General features: G+C 46.5%; 1 protein-coding gene across 8 annotated transcripts in view; it reads left to right on the forward strand.

Moving 5' to 3' along the window:
* Mgat5 (alpha-1,6-mannosylglycoprotein 6-beta-N-acetylglucosaminyltransferase) overlaps nucleotides 1-22,024 on the forward strand; it is a 280,247-nt gene that overhangs the window by 204,905 nt on the left and 53,318 nt on the right. For all 8 annotated transcript variants that reach the window (XM_029476546.1, XM_021156480.2, XM_029476555.1 and 5 more), the window contains one exon: nucleotides 714-847. In XM_029476546.1, coding sequence (XP_029332406.1) covers nucleotides 714-847 — 134 coding nt within the window. The remainder of the gene's footprint in view (nucleotides 1-713; nucleotides 848-22,024) is intronic.

The raw sequence follows: 22,024 nt of genomic DNA on the forward strand, positions 1-22,024 counted from the left end.
TCTCTCTCTCTCTCTCTCTCTCTCTCTCTCTCTCTCTCTCTCCTCCCCCCATCCCCATCTACCTATCTATTATCTATTTTGAGGCAGGGTCCCTCAGTGAACCTTTGAGTTTATCTTTTTCTGCTAGCCTGACTGGCCAGAGAATCCCTGGGATCCACCTGACTCCCCACCAACACTAGGATTACAGATGCACACTGCCACACCCAGCATCTCTGCACGCAATATACTAAAACTCAGATGCCCTTGCTTATGTGGCAAGTGCCCTCCTCCTCTCCCTCCCCCACGCCCCACTGAGCCATCTCAACCTGATCACACTCTAATTGCCAGGCTTAGCCCCAGTACTCCACTTAATATTTTCAGACAGTCTCTCACTGAACCTGGAACGCAGAGATTGGGCTTTGCTGGCTTCCCCCATCCCTCATCTGAATCCCCACCCGCCCCCAGCTCAGCATCCCCCATCCCCTGTACATCTTTTTTCAGAGAATCAGCCCAGTGGAGGTGAGATTGTAGATTAGGCTGCTTGGTTTTCATTTCCCCGAGAGGAGACGGTAAACACAGCTGGGATTAGCATAGACTGTGAGCTCCTGGATAAGGTGGAACCGAATGATATCGAGACACGCCAGTAGTCAGCGCTGGCCTGTGTTGCCTGCAATGGCTCTGCTGCTCTGTGCCCACTAACTACTCACAGCCGTGTCTTTTGCTTTCCACATCAGCTCATACCCCAGACAACAGCTTTCTGGGCTTCGTGGTGGAGCAGCACCTGAACTCCAGCGACATTCACCACATTAACGAGATCAAAAGGCAGAACCAGTCCCTTGTGTATGGCAAAGTGGATAGTTTCTGGAAGGTGAGTCAGCCCGCCTGCTTGTCGAGCTCTCTGAAAGGAAGCTTGTGAGGTAATTTAATTTTGCTTTGATCCAGGGAGTAATCAAACCAAGTGCCCAGGGCTTATGCCCACTAGACATCAACAAAAATGTTCAGGAGATCGGTTGTTCTATCTGGCTGGCATCTTAACCTAGGCTGGGGTTGCTTGTCTCTCTTTACAGCAACTCTACCCCAAACTTTTGACTTCTTTGTATGTTAGATGTGAGACGTGGGCTAGGGAGTGACTCAGGGGATAATGTGCTCTTTGACCAAGCATGGAGACTCGAACTCAGATCTCTAGCACCACATAAGAAGCTGGGCACGGTGGCACACACTTGCAACCCTAGCAGCGCTAGATGGATGCAAAGGCAGAAGATCCCTAGGGGTCACCAGTCAACCAGTCTAGCTGAATCTGCAAGTTCAGTATGAAACATACCTTAAAAAATCCCTGTGGAGCATGGTTTAGAAGGTTACCATTCTCTTTATATATAATGTATCAGCTGCAGAGAGCCAATCTTATAACCTTAAAAGGCATTTGGAGGACAGACCTTCAAACATCCCACTTCCTAAATGTCCGGTAAAACCCTTCTTGGGATAATCAAAGCTGTCATCTCATGCTTTGTGTCTACCCCATGAAGGAAGTTAGAACTGACCCCCGAGGACATCTGTGACATGTCCAGCTAGGAGGTCCAGGCGTTTTCCCCGATGTAGTATTCAGTTGCCCACCCTCTAGCTCTGCAATACTGACTATATCAAGAGAGCAAAGAAGCTGGTAAAATTCTTTCCTTGTGTATTCATTTCTTTGTATGTGAGTGAATGACATATGCATGCATGTGTGAGTGAATGACATATGCATGTGTGTGTATGAATGACGTATGCATACATGTGAGTGAATGACATGCATGTATGTGTGTGAATGACGTATGCATACATGTGAGTGAATGACATGCATGTTTGAGTGAATGACATATGCATGCATGAGGAGGCCCGAGGACATCTTTGCAGGAGCAGTGAGTTCTCTCCTTCCACCATGTAAGTTCTAGGTTCTTGAGATCAACCTCAAGTTGCCAGGCTTAGTGGCAAGTACCTTCATGGACTAAGTCATCTTGCTGGTCCCACTGGCTATTATAGACACTGATTTATTCCCAGATAATGCTCTTTTATTATAGACAGCTAAATTCTGTACACTATCATAATATAATAGTTCTCGACTAGGGATGGTGTCACTGCCTGCCGCCTCCAGGGGACAACCTGGCAGTATCTCCAGATACTTTTGATTGTCATGTCTGGGTGACAGGAGTACTGTCCAATGGGTGCAGGTTAAGGATATTGTGAGCATCCTATAGTGCTTAGGAAGGCTCCCCAGCATAATTATCTGGCATCCATTGACAGTGATTCCCAAGTCTAGGGATCCCTGCAATCATAAAATAAAGGGTTATTCCTTATGTGTTATCACAAGTTGAATATTCCTAACTAAAAGTTTTGAAATCCAAAATACTTGGTGCCTTCATCATGCTGGGAGATGGTGGGGTGGGAAACTTCACCCCAGCATCTCATGTGGCAGGTGGCCATCTAAACTCAGAATCACAGGAAATGACTCTCATCGTATGTGAATAGAGAGAGTATGTTGGGAGGTGAATGTGAGTTTCCCCCATGGGCTCATGTGCTTGTATTGATACCAAGCTGGTGGTGCTATTTTGAGAAATTTTGTCACCTTTAGGAAGTGGGGCCTCCGGTAAGTAGGGAAGGGCCTTGAGAATGTGTAGCCCTGTTCTACTTCCTGTTCATAATGTCTGCTTTCTGACCAGATACTACATAGCCTAAGTCAGTCTAGTAATATTTAGTATATATACTATATATATATATATATATATATAGCCTAGGCTGACCTCAAAGTCTTTAACAGTCCTACTGCCTCTACCTCCCAAATTGCTGGGATTATGGATGTTGAGGTAAGGACCTCCTGAGAGCCACCATGACCAGCCTTGTTATTTTGAAACAGGGTCTTTCCATATTATCCAGGCTGACCTTCTGCCTCAATCTCCCTGGTACAGGAATTCAAACCACATACCCAGCCCTTGGCTCACTTTGTTCACAGGGCTCCTCAGTAGGGTTTCTGTGATGATCACACGAATTAATAAATGTAAGCTGTGTAGTGCAGCTCACACCATAACTAAATGTTGCTATTACTGATAGCATTATTGGGCCAGTGAAAAACTGCCATGGTGAGACCTGGTTCCCCGTGCAAGAATGGTCAAGCCTGTGAGCGTCTGGTAAATACAAGCAGCCTGCAAGATACGCAGCTGCCCATTTTTAAACTGTGTCAGCAGTCGGTGCGCCCTGGCCCATGCAGAGTCTGGCCTATTGTGTTATTGGAAAACAGCCATGCCTACTCTTTGTCTGTGAATGCTTTTGTACTAAAATGGTAGCGTTGTGGCAAAGGCAAGCTGACCTCCAGAGGAAACGGTATTTACTGGCTGCCCTTTCCTGGACCACTCTGCTCCCCTCTGAACTCTACAATGTCCTGGGCAAACCCAGTCTCCCTCAGAGAATGATGCGTTTTCTCAGCTTTTCCATCTCCTTAGCTACCCCTCCCTCCCTCTCCTCTCTTCTCTCCTATTCTCTCTCCCCTCTCCCCATCCCCACCTCTCTCTTTACACGTGGATACAAAGAGGAAGCATGCACATACATGTGTGGAGGCCAGAAGACAACCTTAGCTGTCATTCCTTAAACATGCCTCAATTTTTTAAGGCAATTTTTTAAGTCTCACACCAATTCCACTAGGCTGTCTGTCTGCTCAGCAAACCCTAGAAATCTATCTCCATCTCCCCAGGACTGACATGTGTACAAGGGTGTCACTGTGCACAGCTTTTTTATACAGGTTCTGGGTGGTCAACTCAGGTCGCCATGTTTCCAAGGAAAAGATTTTTTTGACTGACTTATTTCTCGAGAACTCATTTTGGGGCTCTTCATTTGGCGGTGAATATGTGGAGAAGTGAAACAAGACGTCAGTAAAATTCAGCTCACTCTGAAGAAAAAACTCCATGAGCAAAGACTGGCATCTAGCTGGGTCCTTGTCTAGGCTTTGGTGAAATGACATTGTTCTAGTTTGGTTTCTGTTGTTGTGTTAAAAACACTGGCCAAAAACAACCTGAAGGAGGAAAGGGTTTATTTGACCTATGGGTCTGTCACTGAGGGAAGCCAAGGCAGACCTGAAACAGAGACGGTGGAGGAATGCCGCTTCCTCTCTGGCTTGCTCAGCGTCCTTCCTCCTACAGCTTATGTCTACCTACATAGGGATGGTGCTGCCTACAGTGGGCTGGGTCCGTGTACATGACAGCAGTTAAGGAAATGTCTCACAGATGTGTGGCCACCAGGAAATTTGATGGAGACAAATCTTTTCTTCCCAGTAATATGTAGATTTGTGTCAAGCTGGCTTTGGCCAGTAGGGGGATGTAGATAACTCAGTGGTAACTGCTCTGGATTAAATTCTCAGCACCTGCTAGACTCTACGTTCCATCTCCAGCATTATGACAGTTTGTGGGCATGTTTCCACTTCCTAGAGCCCTTCATAGCCATGATTGAAGGTGGTGCCTGCTGATGTCTTTTTGTTTTGGTCATCCTTAACAATGATGGAGCCACATGACCAGTCTGTTCAGATGGCAGAGCCAGAGTCAGGGCTGTGCCCTCCTCCTCTCTTGACTCCATTCCTTGTTGTCCCTTTCACGTACAAAGCTGTGTCCAAAGCTTATGTGACAATCAACCTGTGTACCCTGAGCATCTAGCAGGAGCCCTGGGGCTAATATTAGCATAGCAGATAAACCACTGCTCCTGGCCACTTATATCCCTGGTGGCCAAATCAGCAATAGTCCTCCAGCTCTTCTGAGTGGATAACTCTCCATAGGAGTCATTCAAATCATTTTCTGTTCTGGATCCCAGGGCCTGTCTTGCTACAGCCATATTCTGACTGGCAACAAGCAAAGAAAACCTATGTCTCTTGAATGTGGAAAACTTCTTATCTAGACCTCTCAGGTTATAGCTGAAAGTGTACACATTCAGCTCCAACCATTAACATGGCCTTTTCCTTCAGCCCGCCTCCCTCTATATGTGCATGCACACACACACACAACACACACACATCCTTCCCTAATCCATTCTTAATATATAACAGCCAGGGCGTCTTCTTAAAATGTAGAATAGGGAGTTTGGGAGATGGATCAGTTGTTAAAGAGCTTACTGTACAAGCTTAAGGATCTGAGTTCAGATCCCCAGTGCCGGTGTAAAAGCTGTGCAAGGTGGAACACAGCTGTAATCTCAGCACTGTAAAGGCGGAAAGAGAGGGTCCTGAGGATCACTGCCTAGCTTGTCTAACCAAACTGGTGAGCTCCAGGTTCAGCCTTATGCAACCCAGGCTGGTGTCCAACTTTCTATGTACCTAAGGATGACCTTGAACGTACGATCCTTCTGCCTCCACTTCCTGAATGCTGAGATGGCAATGTTTCACTACCATGGTGCATATATGCAGTGCTGGAGATGAAACCCGGGGCTTCCTGCATACTATGCAAACAAGTACTGTGCCACCTGAGCCACATACATGTCCTGAGATGTCGAATTGTTAGCTGTGTTCTTTGGAACTCTTGCAGTACAGTCACTATGAGCTATCAAAGACCAGCCACACTGTACTTAGCCCACCCTCCCAGAAACACCCTGGCATTCTGCAGTGATGATTGCAATATTTCAAAACAGTGGAAACATTGCTTTAAACAGCCAGAAATAAATCTGGAAAGAGGAAAGAAGTCTGGGTGACCTCTGAGTGGGAGATAGAGGCCCATCCAAAGGACTATGTAATTATCTGGCTTGCTAATTGGGTCGACTCTGGCTTCATTGAAATGCAGGCAGAATTGGGAACAGGAGTCATTTGGAGAAATTCCATTTGATTCCATAGTAGGGATTAACTGCTTTTAATGTGTGGTTTTAATGAACCACCAAAGACCATTATAATTAGAGAATAGACTGAAATTCTTGAAAAGAATGCTTTTTTTTTTTGTAAGTAGGTTAACCCTGTGACCATACTTCCTTCTCTCCAGATAACAGAGATAAATGAGGTAAATGGACAGCCACCTTGTGTCAACCCAATCATATGTATTGAGATAATAGGAATTGATTGTATTGACTGTATTGAAGTCTCTTTAAAACAAAGATTTATTTTATTAGCTTTCAAATTAAATGTAAATACATGTATTTATGTGTGGGTGTGTGCACATGAAGGCCCCAGGAAGCCAGAAGAGAATATTAGATCCCCTGGGGCTCCAGTTAAGGTGGCTGTGAAGCACCTGATTTGGCTGTGCTGGCTAGTTTTATGTCAGCTTGACACAAGGTATAATTATCTGAAGGGAGGGAATATCACCTAAGAAACTAACTAAGAAACACCTAAATGATGCCATCCTGGGCTGGTGATCCTGGGTTCTGTAAGAAAGCAGGCTGAGCAAGCCATGGGGAGCAAGCCAGTAAGCAGCATCCCTCCATGTCCTCTGCATCAGCTCCTGTCTCCAGCATGCTGCCCTGTTTTAAGTTCCTGTTCCAGCATCCTTTGATGATGAACTGTGGTGTGGAAGTATAAACCAAATAAACCCTTTCCTTCCCAACTTGCTCTTGGTCATGGTGTTTCATCACACCAATAGTTACCCTGACTAAGATGATGGGTGTTAGAAACCAAATCAAGTCCTCTGCCAGAGCAGTAGGTGTGCTTAACCATGGAGCCGCATCGCCAGCCCCATCACAGATCTTGATTTCAGTTCTCAACAACAACAACAAAAAAAAACCCAAGCTGTATAAGATGAAGATCCTCTCTAGCTCCTTGCCCTTGGAGAAGCCAATCACAGGAACCTTGGCCATGGTGGTCCTTCAGACGCTAGGCTTACCAGAAGCCCATAGGTATCCAAGGAGAAGGTGGAGGAAGGCATCCTTTTCTGGACAGCTACGCACCAGGCTGAGGTACTGTGTATCCATTCTCTACCTGGCACACAGAAAAGTATGGCCCAGTGGTAGATTCTTCTAACTCAAGTAATAGCCTGTGGTAACTGGGAAGAAAGAAAGAAAGAAAGAAAGAAAAGGAACTATGGAAATGATAGTTCATTGGGTAAAGATGCATGCTGTCGAGCCCACAAGCTAAGTTTGATCCCTGGAACCCGCATGGTCAAAGGAGAGAACCAACTACCACAACTTGTCCTCTGATCTCTGTACACACCCTCCCTGCCCTCCCAAATAAGTAAAAAAGAAAGTGGGAAGATAGTTCAGTCATTAAGTACTTTCTCCACAAACAAGAGGACCCATGTTCCAGACAAATGTTGAATGTTGAAGCACCTTTGTAATTCCAGCATTGGGGAGACAGAGACAGGTAGATTCCAGCTACTGGGGGAGTTCTTGGCTAATGAGAGACTATCTCAAAAACAGAAGGAGGAGAGATCTGAGGGTCAGCACCCGAGGCTGATTCCGGCCTCCATGTGCATGTGCACACACAACCACACACACCTACCACACAGACACAGCACAGCTTACAGTCTAGGATCCTTATAAAAATAGCAGTGACTGTGGGCTGATTGTAAGCCAGCCTGGGCTGCATCCTCACCACCCCCAACTCCCCAGCACATACCCCCCTGAGTATACAATGGAAAGACCAGTGAAGATCAGGCAACCTTTTCCCTCTCATTTTCCCAATCATCTATTCCAATTCAGCAAGCCTCTGCTTCCATTTTAAAGAGCTCGTCATCTGTTGGCAGAAGAACACATTCTCCCTGGCCTTTTCATCTGTCAGTCTGGAGATGCTGACCGTGGACAGTCTGGGGCAGCAGGAGGAGCCCTGGGCAGGAAAAGCAGACTTGGCTGTGCTCTCAGCTGTCTAACCTTGGCTGATACTGGTCTCCTGGCCTCACCTTTTTCTTCTGTACAATGACAGTGAACTGTCTGCCTATTCTCTCCCATCCCCAGAGTCCGTAATGCTATAATCCAAAGTCCTCCTTGGCTTTGTCTAATTTTTTCAAAATCGGGGTAAAGAGGGAGTAGCCTAGCAGACAGCCTTGTGGATGTCAGAAATAGGACAGAGCCAGATAGGAGCCTGGGGGAGGGACAGAGGGCAGGGAAGTGGGGCAGGGCAGGTGCAGAGTCCACAAACCCAGCTGCCCAGAAAGCATCCATGAGTATAAGAGACTTAAGGAATGCCTTGACAGTAGGATTGTGTGGGTCTACTAAGAATTGACTATGAGCCTCCAAGTTGAGGCTTAACAAATCGGATAAAGGAACTTTTCCCTTCCTATTTGAGAGCACCAGGCATCATGCCATTCCTTGGGAGTGCTCAGGGTATTGGTCCCCTGCCTTTTGTACCAGTGTGCCCACTTGGAGACAGTGGGATTCCATCTCTTAATGGGGCCAGCTACTTCAACTCCCTGTGTCCCTGAGTTCTTTTGCAGAATGGGTGGAAACAATAGCATAATTGTTAGGGGTTGAATGAGGTTGCATGACTTAATAAATGGACTCCTGCTTCAGTTAACCATGGGAAGACATTCTGAGAATGCATTGTTGGATGGGTTCACCCTTGTACAGAGAGCACAGGCTGTGTAAACTAAAATGGCCGCAGAATTAGCAACTGCGCATAATACACAGACTTCCATTGCACAGCCAGTCCATGACAGGAATACATGGCAGTGTGTAAACGTGTGCTAGCAATGCCTTCTCTTCCTTGATGTGTGTTAGGTTTTCTTACTACTCATAGGATTCTCAGGACTGAGGATACAGCTCAGTTGAGAAGGTATTCACCTAGGGTACACAAAGTCCTCGATTCGATTCCCAACACCACATAACTAGACAGGATGGTGTGTACCTGTAATACCAGCATGTACTTGAGTTCAGGCCCGTGGCCCCACATGCTGCGAGAGAGAACTGGCCCCTAGACTTTGTCAAATCGTCTTCCACATGCCTCCACCCACACAAGTACGTCAATATAATATTGAAAACCAAAATTATAAAAATAAAGAGTTCTTGCCCACTAACTCAGATAGCACCTGGTAGGAACTTCACAAGCTACAAAGCACTCTCGACGCCGGGAGCAAATGTCTATCTTTGAGATGATGGAATGAAGTGTTGGAGACTTTAGAAGAGACAGTCTCCCTTAAGGTGTGGATAGGGGTTTGGGTACCCTGCCTCCTGCAGGGAGAGTTACACTTGTGGGAGGCAGCACAAGGCCCAAGGCTGGAATGATGAATGGCAGATTCTCAGGCTTTGTTCTGGGTGCTTAGGGAGTCAGCAGAGCAGCCACCGGAGTCACGTGACCCACCGGTCCACTGGCCATTGCTGCTCAGTGCTGAGCTGCTCTTCTAAGTAGCATAGCAGCAGCCCAGCTGTGTGTCGATCACTGAAGCTCGAAAATAAAAATAACAAAAGAGCTGTGGGGGAGAAAAGGCCCACGGTGGGCAGCAGAGACCAGGCTCCGGAAGGTCTTTCCCAAAAGCCAAAACCAGCTTGAGAGGCAGGAGGCTCAGGCTGCTAGGGAATATCCTGAGGACGGGTTGCTTCCAGAAGCTTCCCAGCCCTACCCCCCCCCACCCCCCCACACACACACTCACTCACACTCTCTAATAGCCCTAGGATATGTTCATTCTTAGCTCTTAGTAAACACAGCTGTTGTGATTGTAATCTACCCAGAGGCTTTCGCCATTACTCTAGCTCTAACAATTTGGCAGCTGATGTAGGAAGAATGGTGTGGAGAGAGCAAAAGGCGCAGTACTCTCTCTGTGTGGAGGGAGGGCATCGGGAGCTGGCCACACAGGATACAGAGTACAGCAGCATAGAGAGTCCATGTGAGTCCTTGGGAACCTGTGCTTCCCAAGGAAGTGGAGGAGACAGAGGCCCCAAACAACGACTGAGGAGCCTGGGGCCAGAGAACTTCCACAGAAAGTGTCATTAAGTCACTTCAGGGGCTTAGAGAGAGAGATGACCCCATCAGTAAGGCTCTTTCCATGCAAGCTTGAGGACCTAAGGTCTGTCCCCAGAATCCACGTGAAGAGGCCAGGCATAGAGGCATACTCTTACGATCCCAGAGAGGTTCACAAGCTAGCCAGGCTTGCCTGCTCAGTGAGCTCCAAGTCTGGGGGTGCAGAGAGAAGGCCTGTGCTGTGTCTCAGAAAACACTGTGGATGATGCTTGAGGAAAAACACATGGGGTTGTGCTCTGGTTCCCACACACGTTCACATGTGTGCACACACGGTCTACAGGGTTGTTTTCATCCATTGTAGAAAGTAAAGATGATTCTGCAGGAAGATGGATCCAAAATACCCCTGAATCTACTGTGCTCTGGTAGCTACAGTCCTCTGAGTAGGGTATGCGTGCAACCAGGTTGAGATTTCCTCTCCAGTTAGATTAAAGGTACCCAGGGTTTTTATTTTTTATTATTGTTTTGGTGGTTGTTGTTGTTGTTGTTGTTGTTCTTGTTTGGCTTCTCTAGGCCACACCAAATAAACAGTTGGCTTGGGCCACATATTAAATCCAGGGGCGTCCAACCCAAAGCTACAGGTTGTGAGGACACTTGTGTTTTCTTTTTATGTGGCTCTAGATCTACAAGTTTTAAAACAAATGTCACCATCATTTAAGTAAGTCCTGGCTTTAGACTGGGCAGCATTCACAGCTACTCTGGGCCACAGGTTCATTGTATAAACTTTGATGGAGAAACCCTGAGGAGCTGGGTGAAAAACTGTCTTAAACGAAGAAAGGAAATACCAATAAAGAAAAATACCTGAAGTTCATCTTGGGCCCTCTTCTTGCACCACGACCATGCCCTGAAACACTCACAGGAAGACCTTGACAGAAGTTCTCAGTGACTCCTAAATCTTCAGCTCTCAGGAACTTAGCCAGTGCAGCAAACTCTCAGCGGAGAAGAAGGAAGCAGAGGACTGGCTTTCTGCTTGCATCTTGTAGATGTTTGTTTGTTTGTTTGTTTTGTTTTGTTGGAAGCATTGGCACCTAAATGGCTTCCCCTGCCAGACAGAAAGGTGTAAGAGTCATATTTGTGTAGAAACTCAAATCAGAAAATTTGCCTACACTGTAGAACCTTCTACATGCAAAGCTTGTCACCAAGCCTTGGAACAGGTTCTACAAGGACAGAGCCTATTGATAGAGTTATATACATGTATATGTGTGTGTGTGCACATATGTATGTATGTATGTATAAAACATTTATATATTAATTAAAAGAAGATTTGACAGTGTGGGCTGTTTGTTTGGAGCAGAATCCATTGATTTATTACAAGAAGTATGGTGACATTGAGAAATAGTGATGAAGCAATTTAGAAAATATTTTTGAATGTAATAGCATTCATGCTTCTAAAATCGTATTTAGCATCTATATGCAATTTTATGCTTAAATAACATTTATATAGGCAGCATATGCTCATGAATTCCGGCTGTGGCTGTGCAGACCTATGTACTGAATAAGCCCATCTGTTCTGGAGATGAGCCAGAGCCCTGATCTCCTCAGAGGAGGATGGAGCTCCAGGGGAGCCTGGATTTAACCCTGCTGTATTGAAATGTTTTAAGAAAGGCTGCCCTTGACTTCTCCCTTCTTTGAGCCTCTTTCTTACTAGAGCAGGGTCCTCCAGAGATAGTCAAGCTAATGTCTGAGTGTTCTCAGCACGCCAGGTGAGGTCATCACAGTGGTTACGGAGTCCTCGGTACGATAAAGCCCAGCTTTAAATGACAACCAAAGTGGGTAAAATTAAGAGGTAGCAGAGTCAGTAAAGTGCATACCCGCCAACATGCGGACCTCAGCTTGACCCCCAGAAGCCACCTAAAAAGCTGTGTGCCATGTGCACCTGGGGGGTGGGGGGCAGAAACAGAGATTTGGAGTTAGCCTGCCAGCCAGCTAGCCTAACCTACTTGATGAATTCCAAACCAGTGAGAGACCCTGTCTCAAAAAAAAATTTTTTTTTTAAAAAGGTCCCTGTACTTGTGTACCTATGCACAGAAGATGTATATACAGATACCTGAGGCAGCTGGAGGCTAAGGCCTGTTACAAGAATAAGATTTGAATTGAAGCATGAACTATATAGCTACTGCCCTTGGTCTGAGGGAAATGGGCTTTCACCCGTGACTTCTCTTCCGCATCCTCCTGGCTCATCCTCCAAATCTCAACAGCTTGGACAAGTTTTGAGGAAAGAACTCCTACCATCAAAACTCTTAATGTTTCTCACAGCTTTGCATGTGTCTGTGTATCTGTCTCTTTATTCTTGATTTCTGAGGCAGAGGGGACTCCAACAGCTCCTTTAAGAGACCTGGCCATTGTGAATGCTGCTGGTCCATTGAGCATATCCAAGCAGGTAGCATGGACTTAATTCTAACACAGCCCTTGACCTGTGCTGCTGGCCCCCTCTGTCACAGCAAGGCCCTAGAAGCACTGTATGTCCCCTGCCCCAGATGAGCAAGCATGCCAGTATTTTTGCTCTCTGCCACTGGACTCCAAATCCACCCCAAATCTCTGTGAAAAATGGTTGTGGAACCGGGAAATGTTTGTCCTTTGCAGCTGCCACTAGAGCGTTGCCTGGAGAAGCACTGAAAAGGCACTTCTGGGATACAGTGATCTAGTGCCTAATTCACTAGTAGCTCTTGTAACATAAAGAAGGAGGGAGGGAGGGAGGGAGGGAGGGCTGGGGACTATGAGGTCAGAGCTTAGTGTAAGCTTAAGACTTAGTGTGTGAGAAGCAAAGGCTAAGGAAGGTTCATCGTCTGAAATTCCTCTCTAATTGGCTTCTCCAGAGCCCCCCACAAGCATCTGTAGACCCCTAGAACAAGATTATACAGCAGTTTCAAGAAGAGGTCTTTAGGCTTGGGGAAATTGCTCATTCTAAAAAGTGTGCAGATTGGAGGACCCAGACTCCAACCCCAGACCTGCATAGAAAGCCCACTCAGAAGCCTTCTCCACTCTAGTCCTCGTGCCCTGATGGAAAGATGGGACTCCCACAAGACTTGCAGTCAGCCCCAGCCTGCTTTACTCAGTAGAGGCCCTGTCTCAAACCAGGGTGGAAAGCCAGGGCTGATCCAGGGGCTTCGGTGAACACACTGTGTCACACGCGTACCCATACTCATACACAGGCGAGCTTTAAGTGCAGGGTTAGAGACTGAACAGGATGTGTTTCCAGGTCCTATCACCAGCTTGCGTACAATACAACTCAGGGTCTTCTGACTTCCTTGAGACAATGGTTTGTAGACTAGGCCCGCCACATGGGCGTGGCTAAGTAGGGGCTGTTGCTAAGGTGCTGGGCTCCTCATGCAGACTAGGCTGGCTGTCAATTACCCCTCTCAGTCTAAATCCTTGCGGTTGTGTGTAGCTGCCCACCCCCTTCACCAGCCCCTCCGGCCTTGCTCTCCCACTCTCTCTCCTAAACTTTCCCATCCCCTGCTCAAGTCATCTATTCTTTGGCTCCTCTCAGCTCTGCCCCTGTGCATTGAGGCTTTGCTGTAATGAATTAGCACTGGTCTGGTACTGCAGTTGTGAAATATTATACCCAGGGCCTTTCAGAATTGCATATATCTGTTCTGAATATTCTGTTATCTTTTGGGGACTTTTTCTTACTCCCTCTCTAGAATCAAGTAATCCCTTCCAGTTTGAGTCTTTCAAGAATAAAATAAGAGACAGTATTGCTGTGGCTGTGACCCAAAAGATGGATAAATCACGGCTTAGCCACAGGCCCAGAGCTGGCAGTGTAAGTTCCTTGCCCTGGTGAGGAGACATCTGTAACTTTTCTAGAACTTCTCATCGCCAGCTGGATCAGGGATGCAAAGACTGTTTCCTGTACACACACACACACACACTGAGGGGGTGGGGGGCAGTGAGGCGATGAGTCAGAGAGGCAGAGACAGCCTGTCAGCCTCACTATAAGGAAGTGGTGCCCATCCTAATGGAGTCAGGACTCCTGCCCTGAGGCCACATGGACTGGGCTATGGACTTTTTGAAAACAAGGCCCCAATTAGTCATCCCCACATCACCATCCCCAGTACCCAGCCAAACCTAGACCAGGGGAAATACACAATGAGTATCTCCAGAGAATAACATGCGGATGTTCAAATAGAACTGGGCCAAGGGGTGGGCGGAGCATGAGAGGCATGCCAGCCCTTTCTGTAAACACTCAAAGCTTTTCACCCAAAGGTTCAGAAAGAGCAGGCAGCTTACACCCTAGAGTTGTGCTCTTATGGAGAAGAGACAAGGTTATGGGCTTTGACTGTCTTCTTGCCCTGTGTCTGAGGGGAAGGCAGTTTCAAGGCAGTTTTGCCATGTATGGAAAAAAAAGACACTTATGGTATGTAAGTCATAGGACTATAAGACTAATAAAGTCAAGAAGTGTTTGCTGTAGTACATAGTGTTTCTACTCAGGTTCTCAGGAATATTTTCTGTGAGCTTTTTTCCCCTCAGGCAAGAACAGTGTCTATATAGTTTCTGCTCTGTTACTATCACAGAAACCCAGTCCTAGACGGGGTAATCTGGAAAGAAAGGAGGTTTATTTTACTCACAGTTCTGGAGACTCCAGAGTTTTTGCTCGGCTCAGGGGAGATGGCAGGTGACCTCCTAAGAGCAACAAAACAGTCGAGGTAGTGAGACAACTAATGGTGAGACAGGAAGCTAGGAAGACCTTGTCAGTCATCCCCACCTCTTCCCCCCTAACCCCTCGCTCTCGTGAGACCCACAGAAACCTCTCTCTAAGCTACCCTCCCTGGAATCATAGCTACCATGCTCTATCCCTGGACATGGCTGCCTCCCATGTTCTACCCCTGGACATGGCTGCCTCCCATGCTCTACCTCTGGAAGCTTCCACACCTCTCAGAGGCTAAGATTCTGTGTTAACCTTCCAAACCACAGCAGCCTTCAGACTAGAGATGTTTGTCATTAGAGAAGGGATTGCAAGGTCATTTCCTGACCAGTACATCCCACGTCTGCCCCTAACCCACGAACTTCTTTGAATTTCATCTGCTGAACAGATACAAGGAGACCTCACAAGTCTGAATGCTGTAAACTAGAAGCATGCACGCTGCATTTTCTTGCTGCAGATAGTCTTCAGTAGCTGGTAACTATGACTATTGCTACTGTTTATACCTGAAATAGCCACAGGGGCCCCTGTATGAAAGGCTAAGTTGCCAACCTGTGGTGCTATGTGTGATGATGTCTTTGAGGGTACTATTGAGGATTCTGAGCTGGAAGGTTGCAGATAACTGAAGAATCTTCTGGCTGGGTGGGGTACCTCACTTTTCAAAGCCTTCATTATGTAACGTACATCAAACATTGGGTGTGTTTCTTACCAGATTTGTTTGTGCTGCATACCTGAGTGGTAATTACGTAATTACATTAACCATCACTCAAGCTGATAAAATCACATTCAAGTAAAAAACATTTTCTTCTGTTCAAACTTAGGCTGTAGCTTTGGGAGATAGATAGAGATATGATATGATTTGATATGATATGATATATGAGAGAGAGGTGCTATTTAATTCTGAGTAATGAAGTCACCAGTAAAATAATGGGGGAAATGCACACACACACACAGAGCTGAGTTTGCTCTGGAAGTATTTGTGTACCAGGGCAGCATCTTGGAGAAAGCTTACTTAGGCTGGGATGTGGTTCCTTTAGAGAGCTTGCCTAGAGTGCACAAAGCCTTGGGCTTGGTCTACAGTACCACCCAGAGCAGTGTGATGCTGAGAGCCTACCTCAGCACTCAGTGTGTAAAGAGTAGAAGGGCCGGGCGTGGTGGCGCACGCCTTTAATCCCAGCACTCGGGAGGCAGAGGCAGGCGGATTTCTGAGTTCGAGGCCAGCCTGGTCTACAAAGTGAGCTCCAGAACAGCCAGAGCTATAAAGAGAAACCCTGTCCCAAAAAAAAAAAAAAAAAAAAGAGTAGAAGGATCGGAAACTTAAGGTTCTCCTCAGTGACATAGTGAGTGCAAGGCCAGCCTCTTATCCATAAAAGATACTACCTCAAAGTAAAGAGAGGGAGGGGTGAGGGGAGCGAGGGAGTGGGTAAGGGGTGAGAAGGGAGAGCAGGGAAGAAACGAAGAAAAGAAGGAAATTAATTGTAGAGAGTGTGTTGTAGTGTGTGTTTTGGGTGAGATAAAACACTCCCTGACTATAGGCATCTCTTTATTTTCTCCTGGTGCCAGGATTCGTTAATTAGCTGGTAATGACTTCCTCTTCTTTGCATTTCCCTTATACTGCTGGGCAAGTGCTCTACAACTGAGCCGCATCCACGGTCCTTTATTTTTCCCTCCCTATGTTGAGCAAAACAACCAGTCGATAAATAAGAATCTCCATGGAGAGCCATTGGCCTATCTACCTCAGTGTTGACTTTTCTATGCTTGTTATTTAATGACATACAACTTAATGCACTATTTCTTACAAAACACCAACTCCCTCTGATAGAAATTAAGCATCAGGAGGAAATGCCAGCCAGCACTCTTCACTCACCTGCCTGTTGTGCTGCCTCTCATCAAAAGATGCTCCCTTGAACTGTTCCTCCCGCCATCTGTCCTGGGCTCCTTTCTACCCTGCCAGTACCCACTGCGGCCAGTTAGTGAACAGCATCCAGTGTCATGTCTGAACACTAAAGCAGGTTCAGTCACTCCAGCCCACACACTGTCCCCTGTTTTTATGTGACCTATGACCTAAGTATAGTTTCTACATTGTGAAAAGGTTGAGCAAGGCAAGCATCAAGAGTTTTTGTGGCAGAGCTGAGCTTATAAATAGAGATCTGTACCACCATCTTAAAATACTGATCCGAAGCCCAAGTTGTTAAGGAACTAGATAGGCAAGTGCCAGCCAGGCCTGACGTTGCCATCGGTCTAGGCACCTGCTGCATCCAGCCCCCATGGTTCTCCCTCTCCATCATTCTGGGCATCATCTTGTAGCTTGCCTTTTAAAGAAGGTTCCGAATGTTAATTAACTCTGTGTTTTCAGGGTTTCAGTCTTCTTCCTTTGCTTAGTTATAGCCATTCATTTAATAAGCCACAACAGACATAGTAGAATCAAATATCAGTTATTAAAAGGGCAATCTTTAAGGCTGGGGATGTAGCCCAGTTGGTAGAGTGTTTGACTAGCATGCATACAGCCCTGGGTTGGATCCCCAACACATGTAGAAGTGACCTGTGACACATGCCTGTAATCTCAGCACTTGGGATGGAGGGACAGGATGATCAGAAGTTCAAGGATGTCTTCAACCACATAGCAAGTTCAAGGCTAGCCTGGGCTACAGTGAGGCCTTATCTCATAAAAAGGAAAGGAAAGGAAAGGAAAGGAAAGGAAAGGAAAGGAAAGGAAAGGAAAGGAAAGGAAAGGAACCACTGTTAAATTGTTGTTCTATGTGTTCTAGAGGTTGGACTGAAGTACTTGTGCTTGCATAGCTAATTAACTGAGCTGCCTCGTCTTGGCATTGTATTTGGATATCAATCTCTAAGATGTAAAACAAAATAAAATAAAATAAAAACCCACAGTCCCATTGTTACAACTGAACTTAATAGTAAGGCTTTCTTTCTGTCTTTTTGTTACTCTCTATATGAATATACACCACATGTATATTTATCTTCATCACCTGTGGGTGTCAGAGGACACTTCTAGGTCCCCTGGAGTTGGAGTAATAGGCAGTTGTGAGCCACCTGTTGTTAGTGCTGGGACCCAAACTCAAATCTTCTACCAGCCCCTCCCAGCAACCCAAAAGCTCTTAGCTACAGAGCCAGAGGCAGAGCTCCGTGGTGAGCGTGTGCCTACAGTGCCCAAGGCCCTGGGGTCCATCCCCAGAACTAAAGACGAAAATGTGCAGTCACCTTCCGTGGAGATTTCATTGCTGAAGCAGCTGACTCCACTCACAGCCTACATTTTCCTAACTGTATACACCAGATAGGATTTATGCTTCTTTTCTTCCTGCTCCATTTTCTGAAATTGGTAGATAAGATACAGTGTCTGGCCTAAATGCAGATTTGATTTTGCAAGACTCCTTAATCAGAGGCATGAGCTGATAATGTCTGCAAAGCACAAGACATCAAGCATCTTGCTTTTCTCTTATAAAATGTTTAGTATTTGTTATATTTTAATTAGAGGAAAACTTGGGAACATGTTCTCCGCTTCCACCACGAGGGTCCAGGAGTTGGACCTCAGATCATCTGGCTTGGCTGCAGGCACCTGTACATTGTGAGCTATCATGCTGCCCCCAGTATCCTGATCTTAATGTTAGCGGACACTGACAATCATTTCCCAGGCCCATTTGTTCCTCTGTTCTTGCTAGTGATACCCGCCAGCATATACCGACTGTCTCTATACAGTTCCTTAACTTAAGTGTGGATAATGCTTCTCAGCCTGTTGGGTTTTCATTTGTGTGTGGATGTATGTGTGGGTGTGCTTGTGTGTGGATGTGCATGCAGGTCTGCTTATCTCTCTCGTGTGTGTGTGTGTGTGTGTGTGTGCATATGTGTATGCATGTGGGTTGTGCTTGTGTGTATGTGCATATGCCTGTGGGTGTGCGCATGTGTGTGCATGTGTGTGTGTGAATGTATGTGTGCTTGTCTGTGTACATGTGTGTATGGATGTGTGTGCATGTGCATGTGGGTGTTCACATGGCTGTGTGTGTGTGTGTATGTGTGCGCTTGTGTGTGTGGATGTGGGGGGTGTGCTTGCGGGGGAGCATGTATGTGTGTGTGTTTGTGTATCTGCATGTAGGAATGCTTGTGTGTCTGTATGTGGATGTGTGTGTTTGTATGCATATTTATCATCCACTTTGCCGCTCTGGTTTCTCACTGGCCTGGGCAGATTCACCTAGGCATTCTGGCCAGTGAGCCTAAGAAATTTGCTTGTCTCTGTGTCCCCAGTGCTGAGTTTGTAAGAGAGCATGCATCACCACACTGGGGCTCCCTTTTGGTTTTTGTTTTGCTGTTTAACATGGTTTCTGAGGCTCAAATGTGGGTCTTTACACCTGCAAGGCAAGCCCTTTACCAACTGAGGTATCACTCCAGCTCCTGTTACATTGTTCTTATTGATGCTGTGTTAACTAGGAAATCTAACATATGAATGCTAACTTGGGAACCATCTGGAAAGTCAGACCTGGAGAACATCTGCAGAAAGCGCCTCCTCTGCTTTTCCCAGACCCACTCTTTTCTAAAGGAGAGTTTTTCTCACTTGAATTTTTCCAAGCCAACTTCAGCCTCAGCCTCCATGTGCCCACATATGCCACACCAGCTGAACTATCAGACCAGCCAAACAGATAGGTTCCCAGTGATTAATTTTTTTCCTGGAGACCCCGAGGCCCTCAGTCATGCACATATGGTGTCTGATGGCTTGGTAGCTGAGCTAATGCTGTATGAAGGTGACCTGAATACATTTGGAATTAGACCTAATGTGGGCTGGGCCACGCTGCCCCTATAGAAGAGCTGAAGAGTCCCTGTTCTTCCCTGAATGGGTGGGAGATGCTTTCTCAGAGGAACTCAGTCAGGTTCAGCTCAGAGACTTTGTCAAAGACCAGGGAGTAAACACTCCATCTTAGGAATCTTGGTGCTGGACTCATTCACTCTTTCCCACGGTCTGCTGGATTTAGAGAGCAGTTTCATTGGGAATATTCAGTGGTCACAACAGGGAAGACCCTGGGGTGTCTCCACTGCCTTTCTCTCCTGCCCAAAGCACTTGATGCCACTGATTTCTTACAAGGTTCCAAAATTCAATGTTCTGAGTTGCCATTTTGCCTTCAGTTTGTTTGATTGCTACAGCTGCATTCATGAACCATATGTGTGTGTGTGTGTGTGTGTGTGTACATGACACACATGACAATACACATATTGTCTTAGTCAGGGTTTCTATTCCTGCACAAACATCATGACCAAGAAGCAAGTTGGGGAGGAAAGGGTTTATTCGGCTTACACTTCCACACTGCTGTTTATCACCAAGGAACTCAGGACTGGAAATCAAACAGGTCAGGAAGCAGGAGCTGATGCAGAGGCCATGGAGGGATGTTCTTTACTGGCTTGCTTCCCCTGGCTTGCTCAGCCTGCTCTCTTATAGAACCAAGATTACCAGCCCAGAGATGGTCCCACCCACAAGGGGCCTTTCCCCCTTGATCACTAATTGAGAAAATGCCTTACAGTTGTATCTCATGGAGGCATTTCCTCAACTGAAGCTCCTTTCTCTGTGACAACTCCAGCTGTGTCAAGTTGACACAAAACTAGCCAGTACACATATATACATATATTTCATGAAATATATGTATGTATATATGTGTATGTATGTATACACACACACACACATATCTTTCTCATATATAGATACTAATTCACTGATAAGACTATGCCCAATTAGGGGTAACAGGGAAGTAGTTCAGTTGGTGATGTGCTTGCTGGGAAAGCATGGGACATTAGTTCAAGCCCCAGATCCCACATAAAAATACAGACCATGGTATGTATTTTAACTCTAGTGCAGAGAGGCTCCCTGGGGCTCCCTGGCCAGCCAGGCTAGCCTATTGATAACTTCAGGCCACTGAGACACTGTCTCAAAAGAGAAGGATGGCCTTCTGGTGATGGCAGCCAAGGTTGTCCTCTGGCTTCCATATGCATGCACACATATATACACACATATGAATATCTATATGCACGTAAGCATGATTGATGACTATACAGTACCATAATGGTGTTCTTCATATTATTAAATGTTATGAACCAGAGCAAACATTTTCACATTTTTTCTTATCCCCTAGAGGGTCCATCCCACTCTGGGTCTGTATCTTGAGGTCCCAGTCAAGCAGTATACTCCAAACAAGCCAAGTACCACAGTGCGAAGTGCCTTCCATTACTTTGGGAAGTCAGAAAATACAGGAATTACCTTAATTTAATAAGGAGGTGGTTTTGTTTTCAGAAATTACATTTTACTCAGATCACAAGCCTCAATTGTTATCGGAAGGCCCTAGGTTCAGGTGGGTGAGCCCACTTCTCAGGGGCTTTAGGTCCCTTCCCCAGCCTGCTGTTCCTTCCTGGGGTATGTCTGTGTTAGTTAGTCCTGGTGATGCTGAGCAGAGCCAAGACGAGACGCAGGGTGCAGTAGGGGGAAGTGGGAAAGGGAAGGGAATAAAAACATAGAGGACATTTCCCGGAAGCACAGGGAGCTCCTGCTCTCCCTGTTCCTCCTGCACCCGAGCCCTTCCTGCTTCCCCACGAGGGCCCCTCAGCTTCCCGCTGGCAGCACCCCCCTTCCTAAATACATTGTTGGCCACCCTTCATGCTCCAGTGCTGATTACAGGCATCACTTTTATTTTGCTAGCTTCATGTTTTCAAGAAATCAGGAATAGAGTGAAGACATTACAGACGGCACTCGGCTTATTTGGAGGGGAGGAAAGGCAGGATATTCTTAGCTCCTCTCTTACAAATCAGCCATCCCTTTAAAGCCGGCTGTCAGCTGTCTTTGGGGGAAAAAAAACAAAAAAAACAAAAAACAAAAAACAAACCAAAAACTCTGCCTCTGCCCTTGAATCAGAATCTCAATCTGTACACCTCGACAAAACAGAGAGATTGTGCCCGCGGTTTAGAAGGTGCTGCTCATTTTGACCAGAGCTGGGAAGGAAGAGAATCTTGGGTTTTAAAGTGGCTTGGTCTGTCACCCGTCAGGTCCTAGCCCCCAACGGCAGCAGGCTGACACTTGGAAGTCTGAGGGTAGAGATTATGCACTTTATTACCAGTCTGCACATCCATCATCCTGAAGCCGGGGTATGAGCACCCGTGGCACAGGCAGAGGCCTGGGAGAGGAAATTGAACAGGTGTGGCACTTCGGGGCTCTGGATGGAGATGAGAAACCTGCCAGAGCAAATGCGTAGCACTGTAAAAGCAAGCCAGTCCAGAGGCTGCTGACATTAGTGGGGAGCCCTGGGTCAATAGGCTCAAGACCTGTTAGGTATCAAAACTTCAGGACAAATGGCTAAGTGAGGTGCCCACTTAACACATCAAAGAGAACTGTCCAGCCTCCCTCTGTCTCTACCCACCAGTACCTGTCACAGAGTCATCCTGCATAGCATGCCCCAAGCCCCATCCTCAACCTCTCCAGCCCCGAAGCTTCTTCCCTTCGCCCAGCTTCCCTTTCCCTAATTAGCCCAGCAGTTTTGGTTATGTCCTCT

The sequence above is a fragment of the Mus caroli genome, chromosome 1 (assembly GCF_900094665.2).
Source record: "Mus caroli chromosome 1, CAROLI_EIJ_v1.1, whole genome shotgun sequence".
NCBI classification, from domain to species: Eukaryota; Metazoa; Chordata; class Mammalia; order Rodentia; family Muridae; genus Mus; species Mus caroli.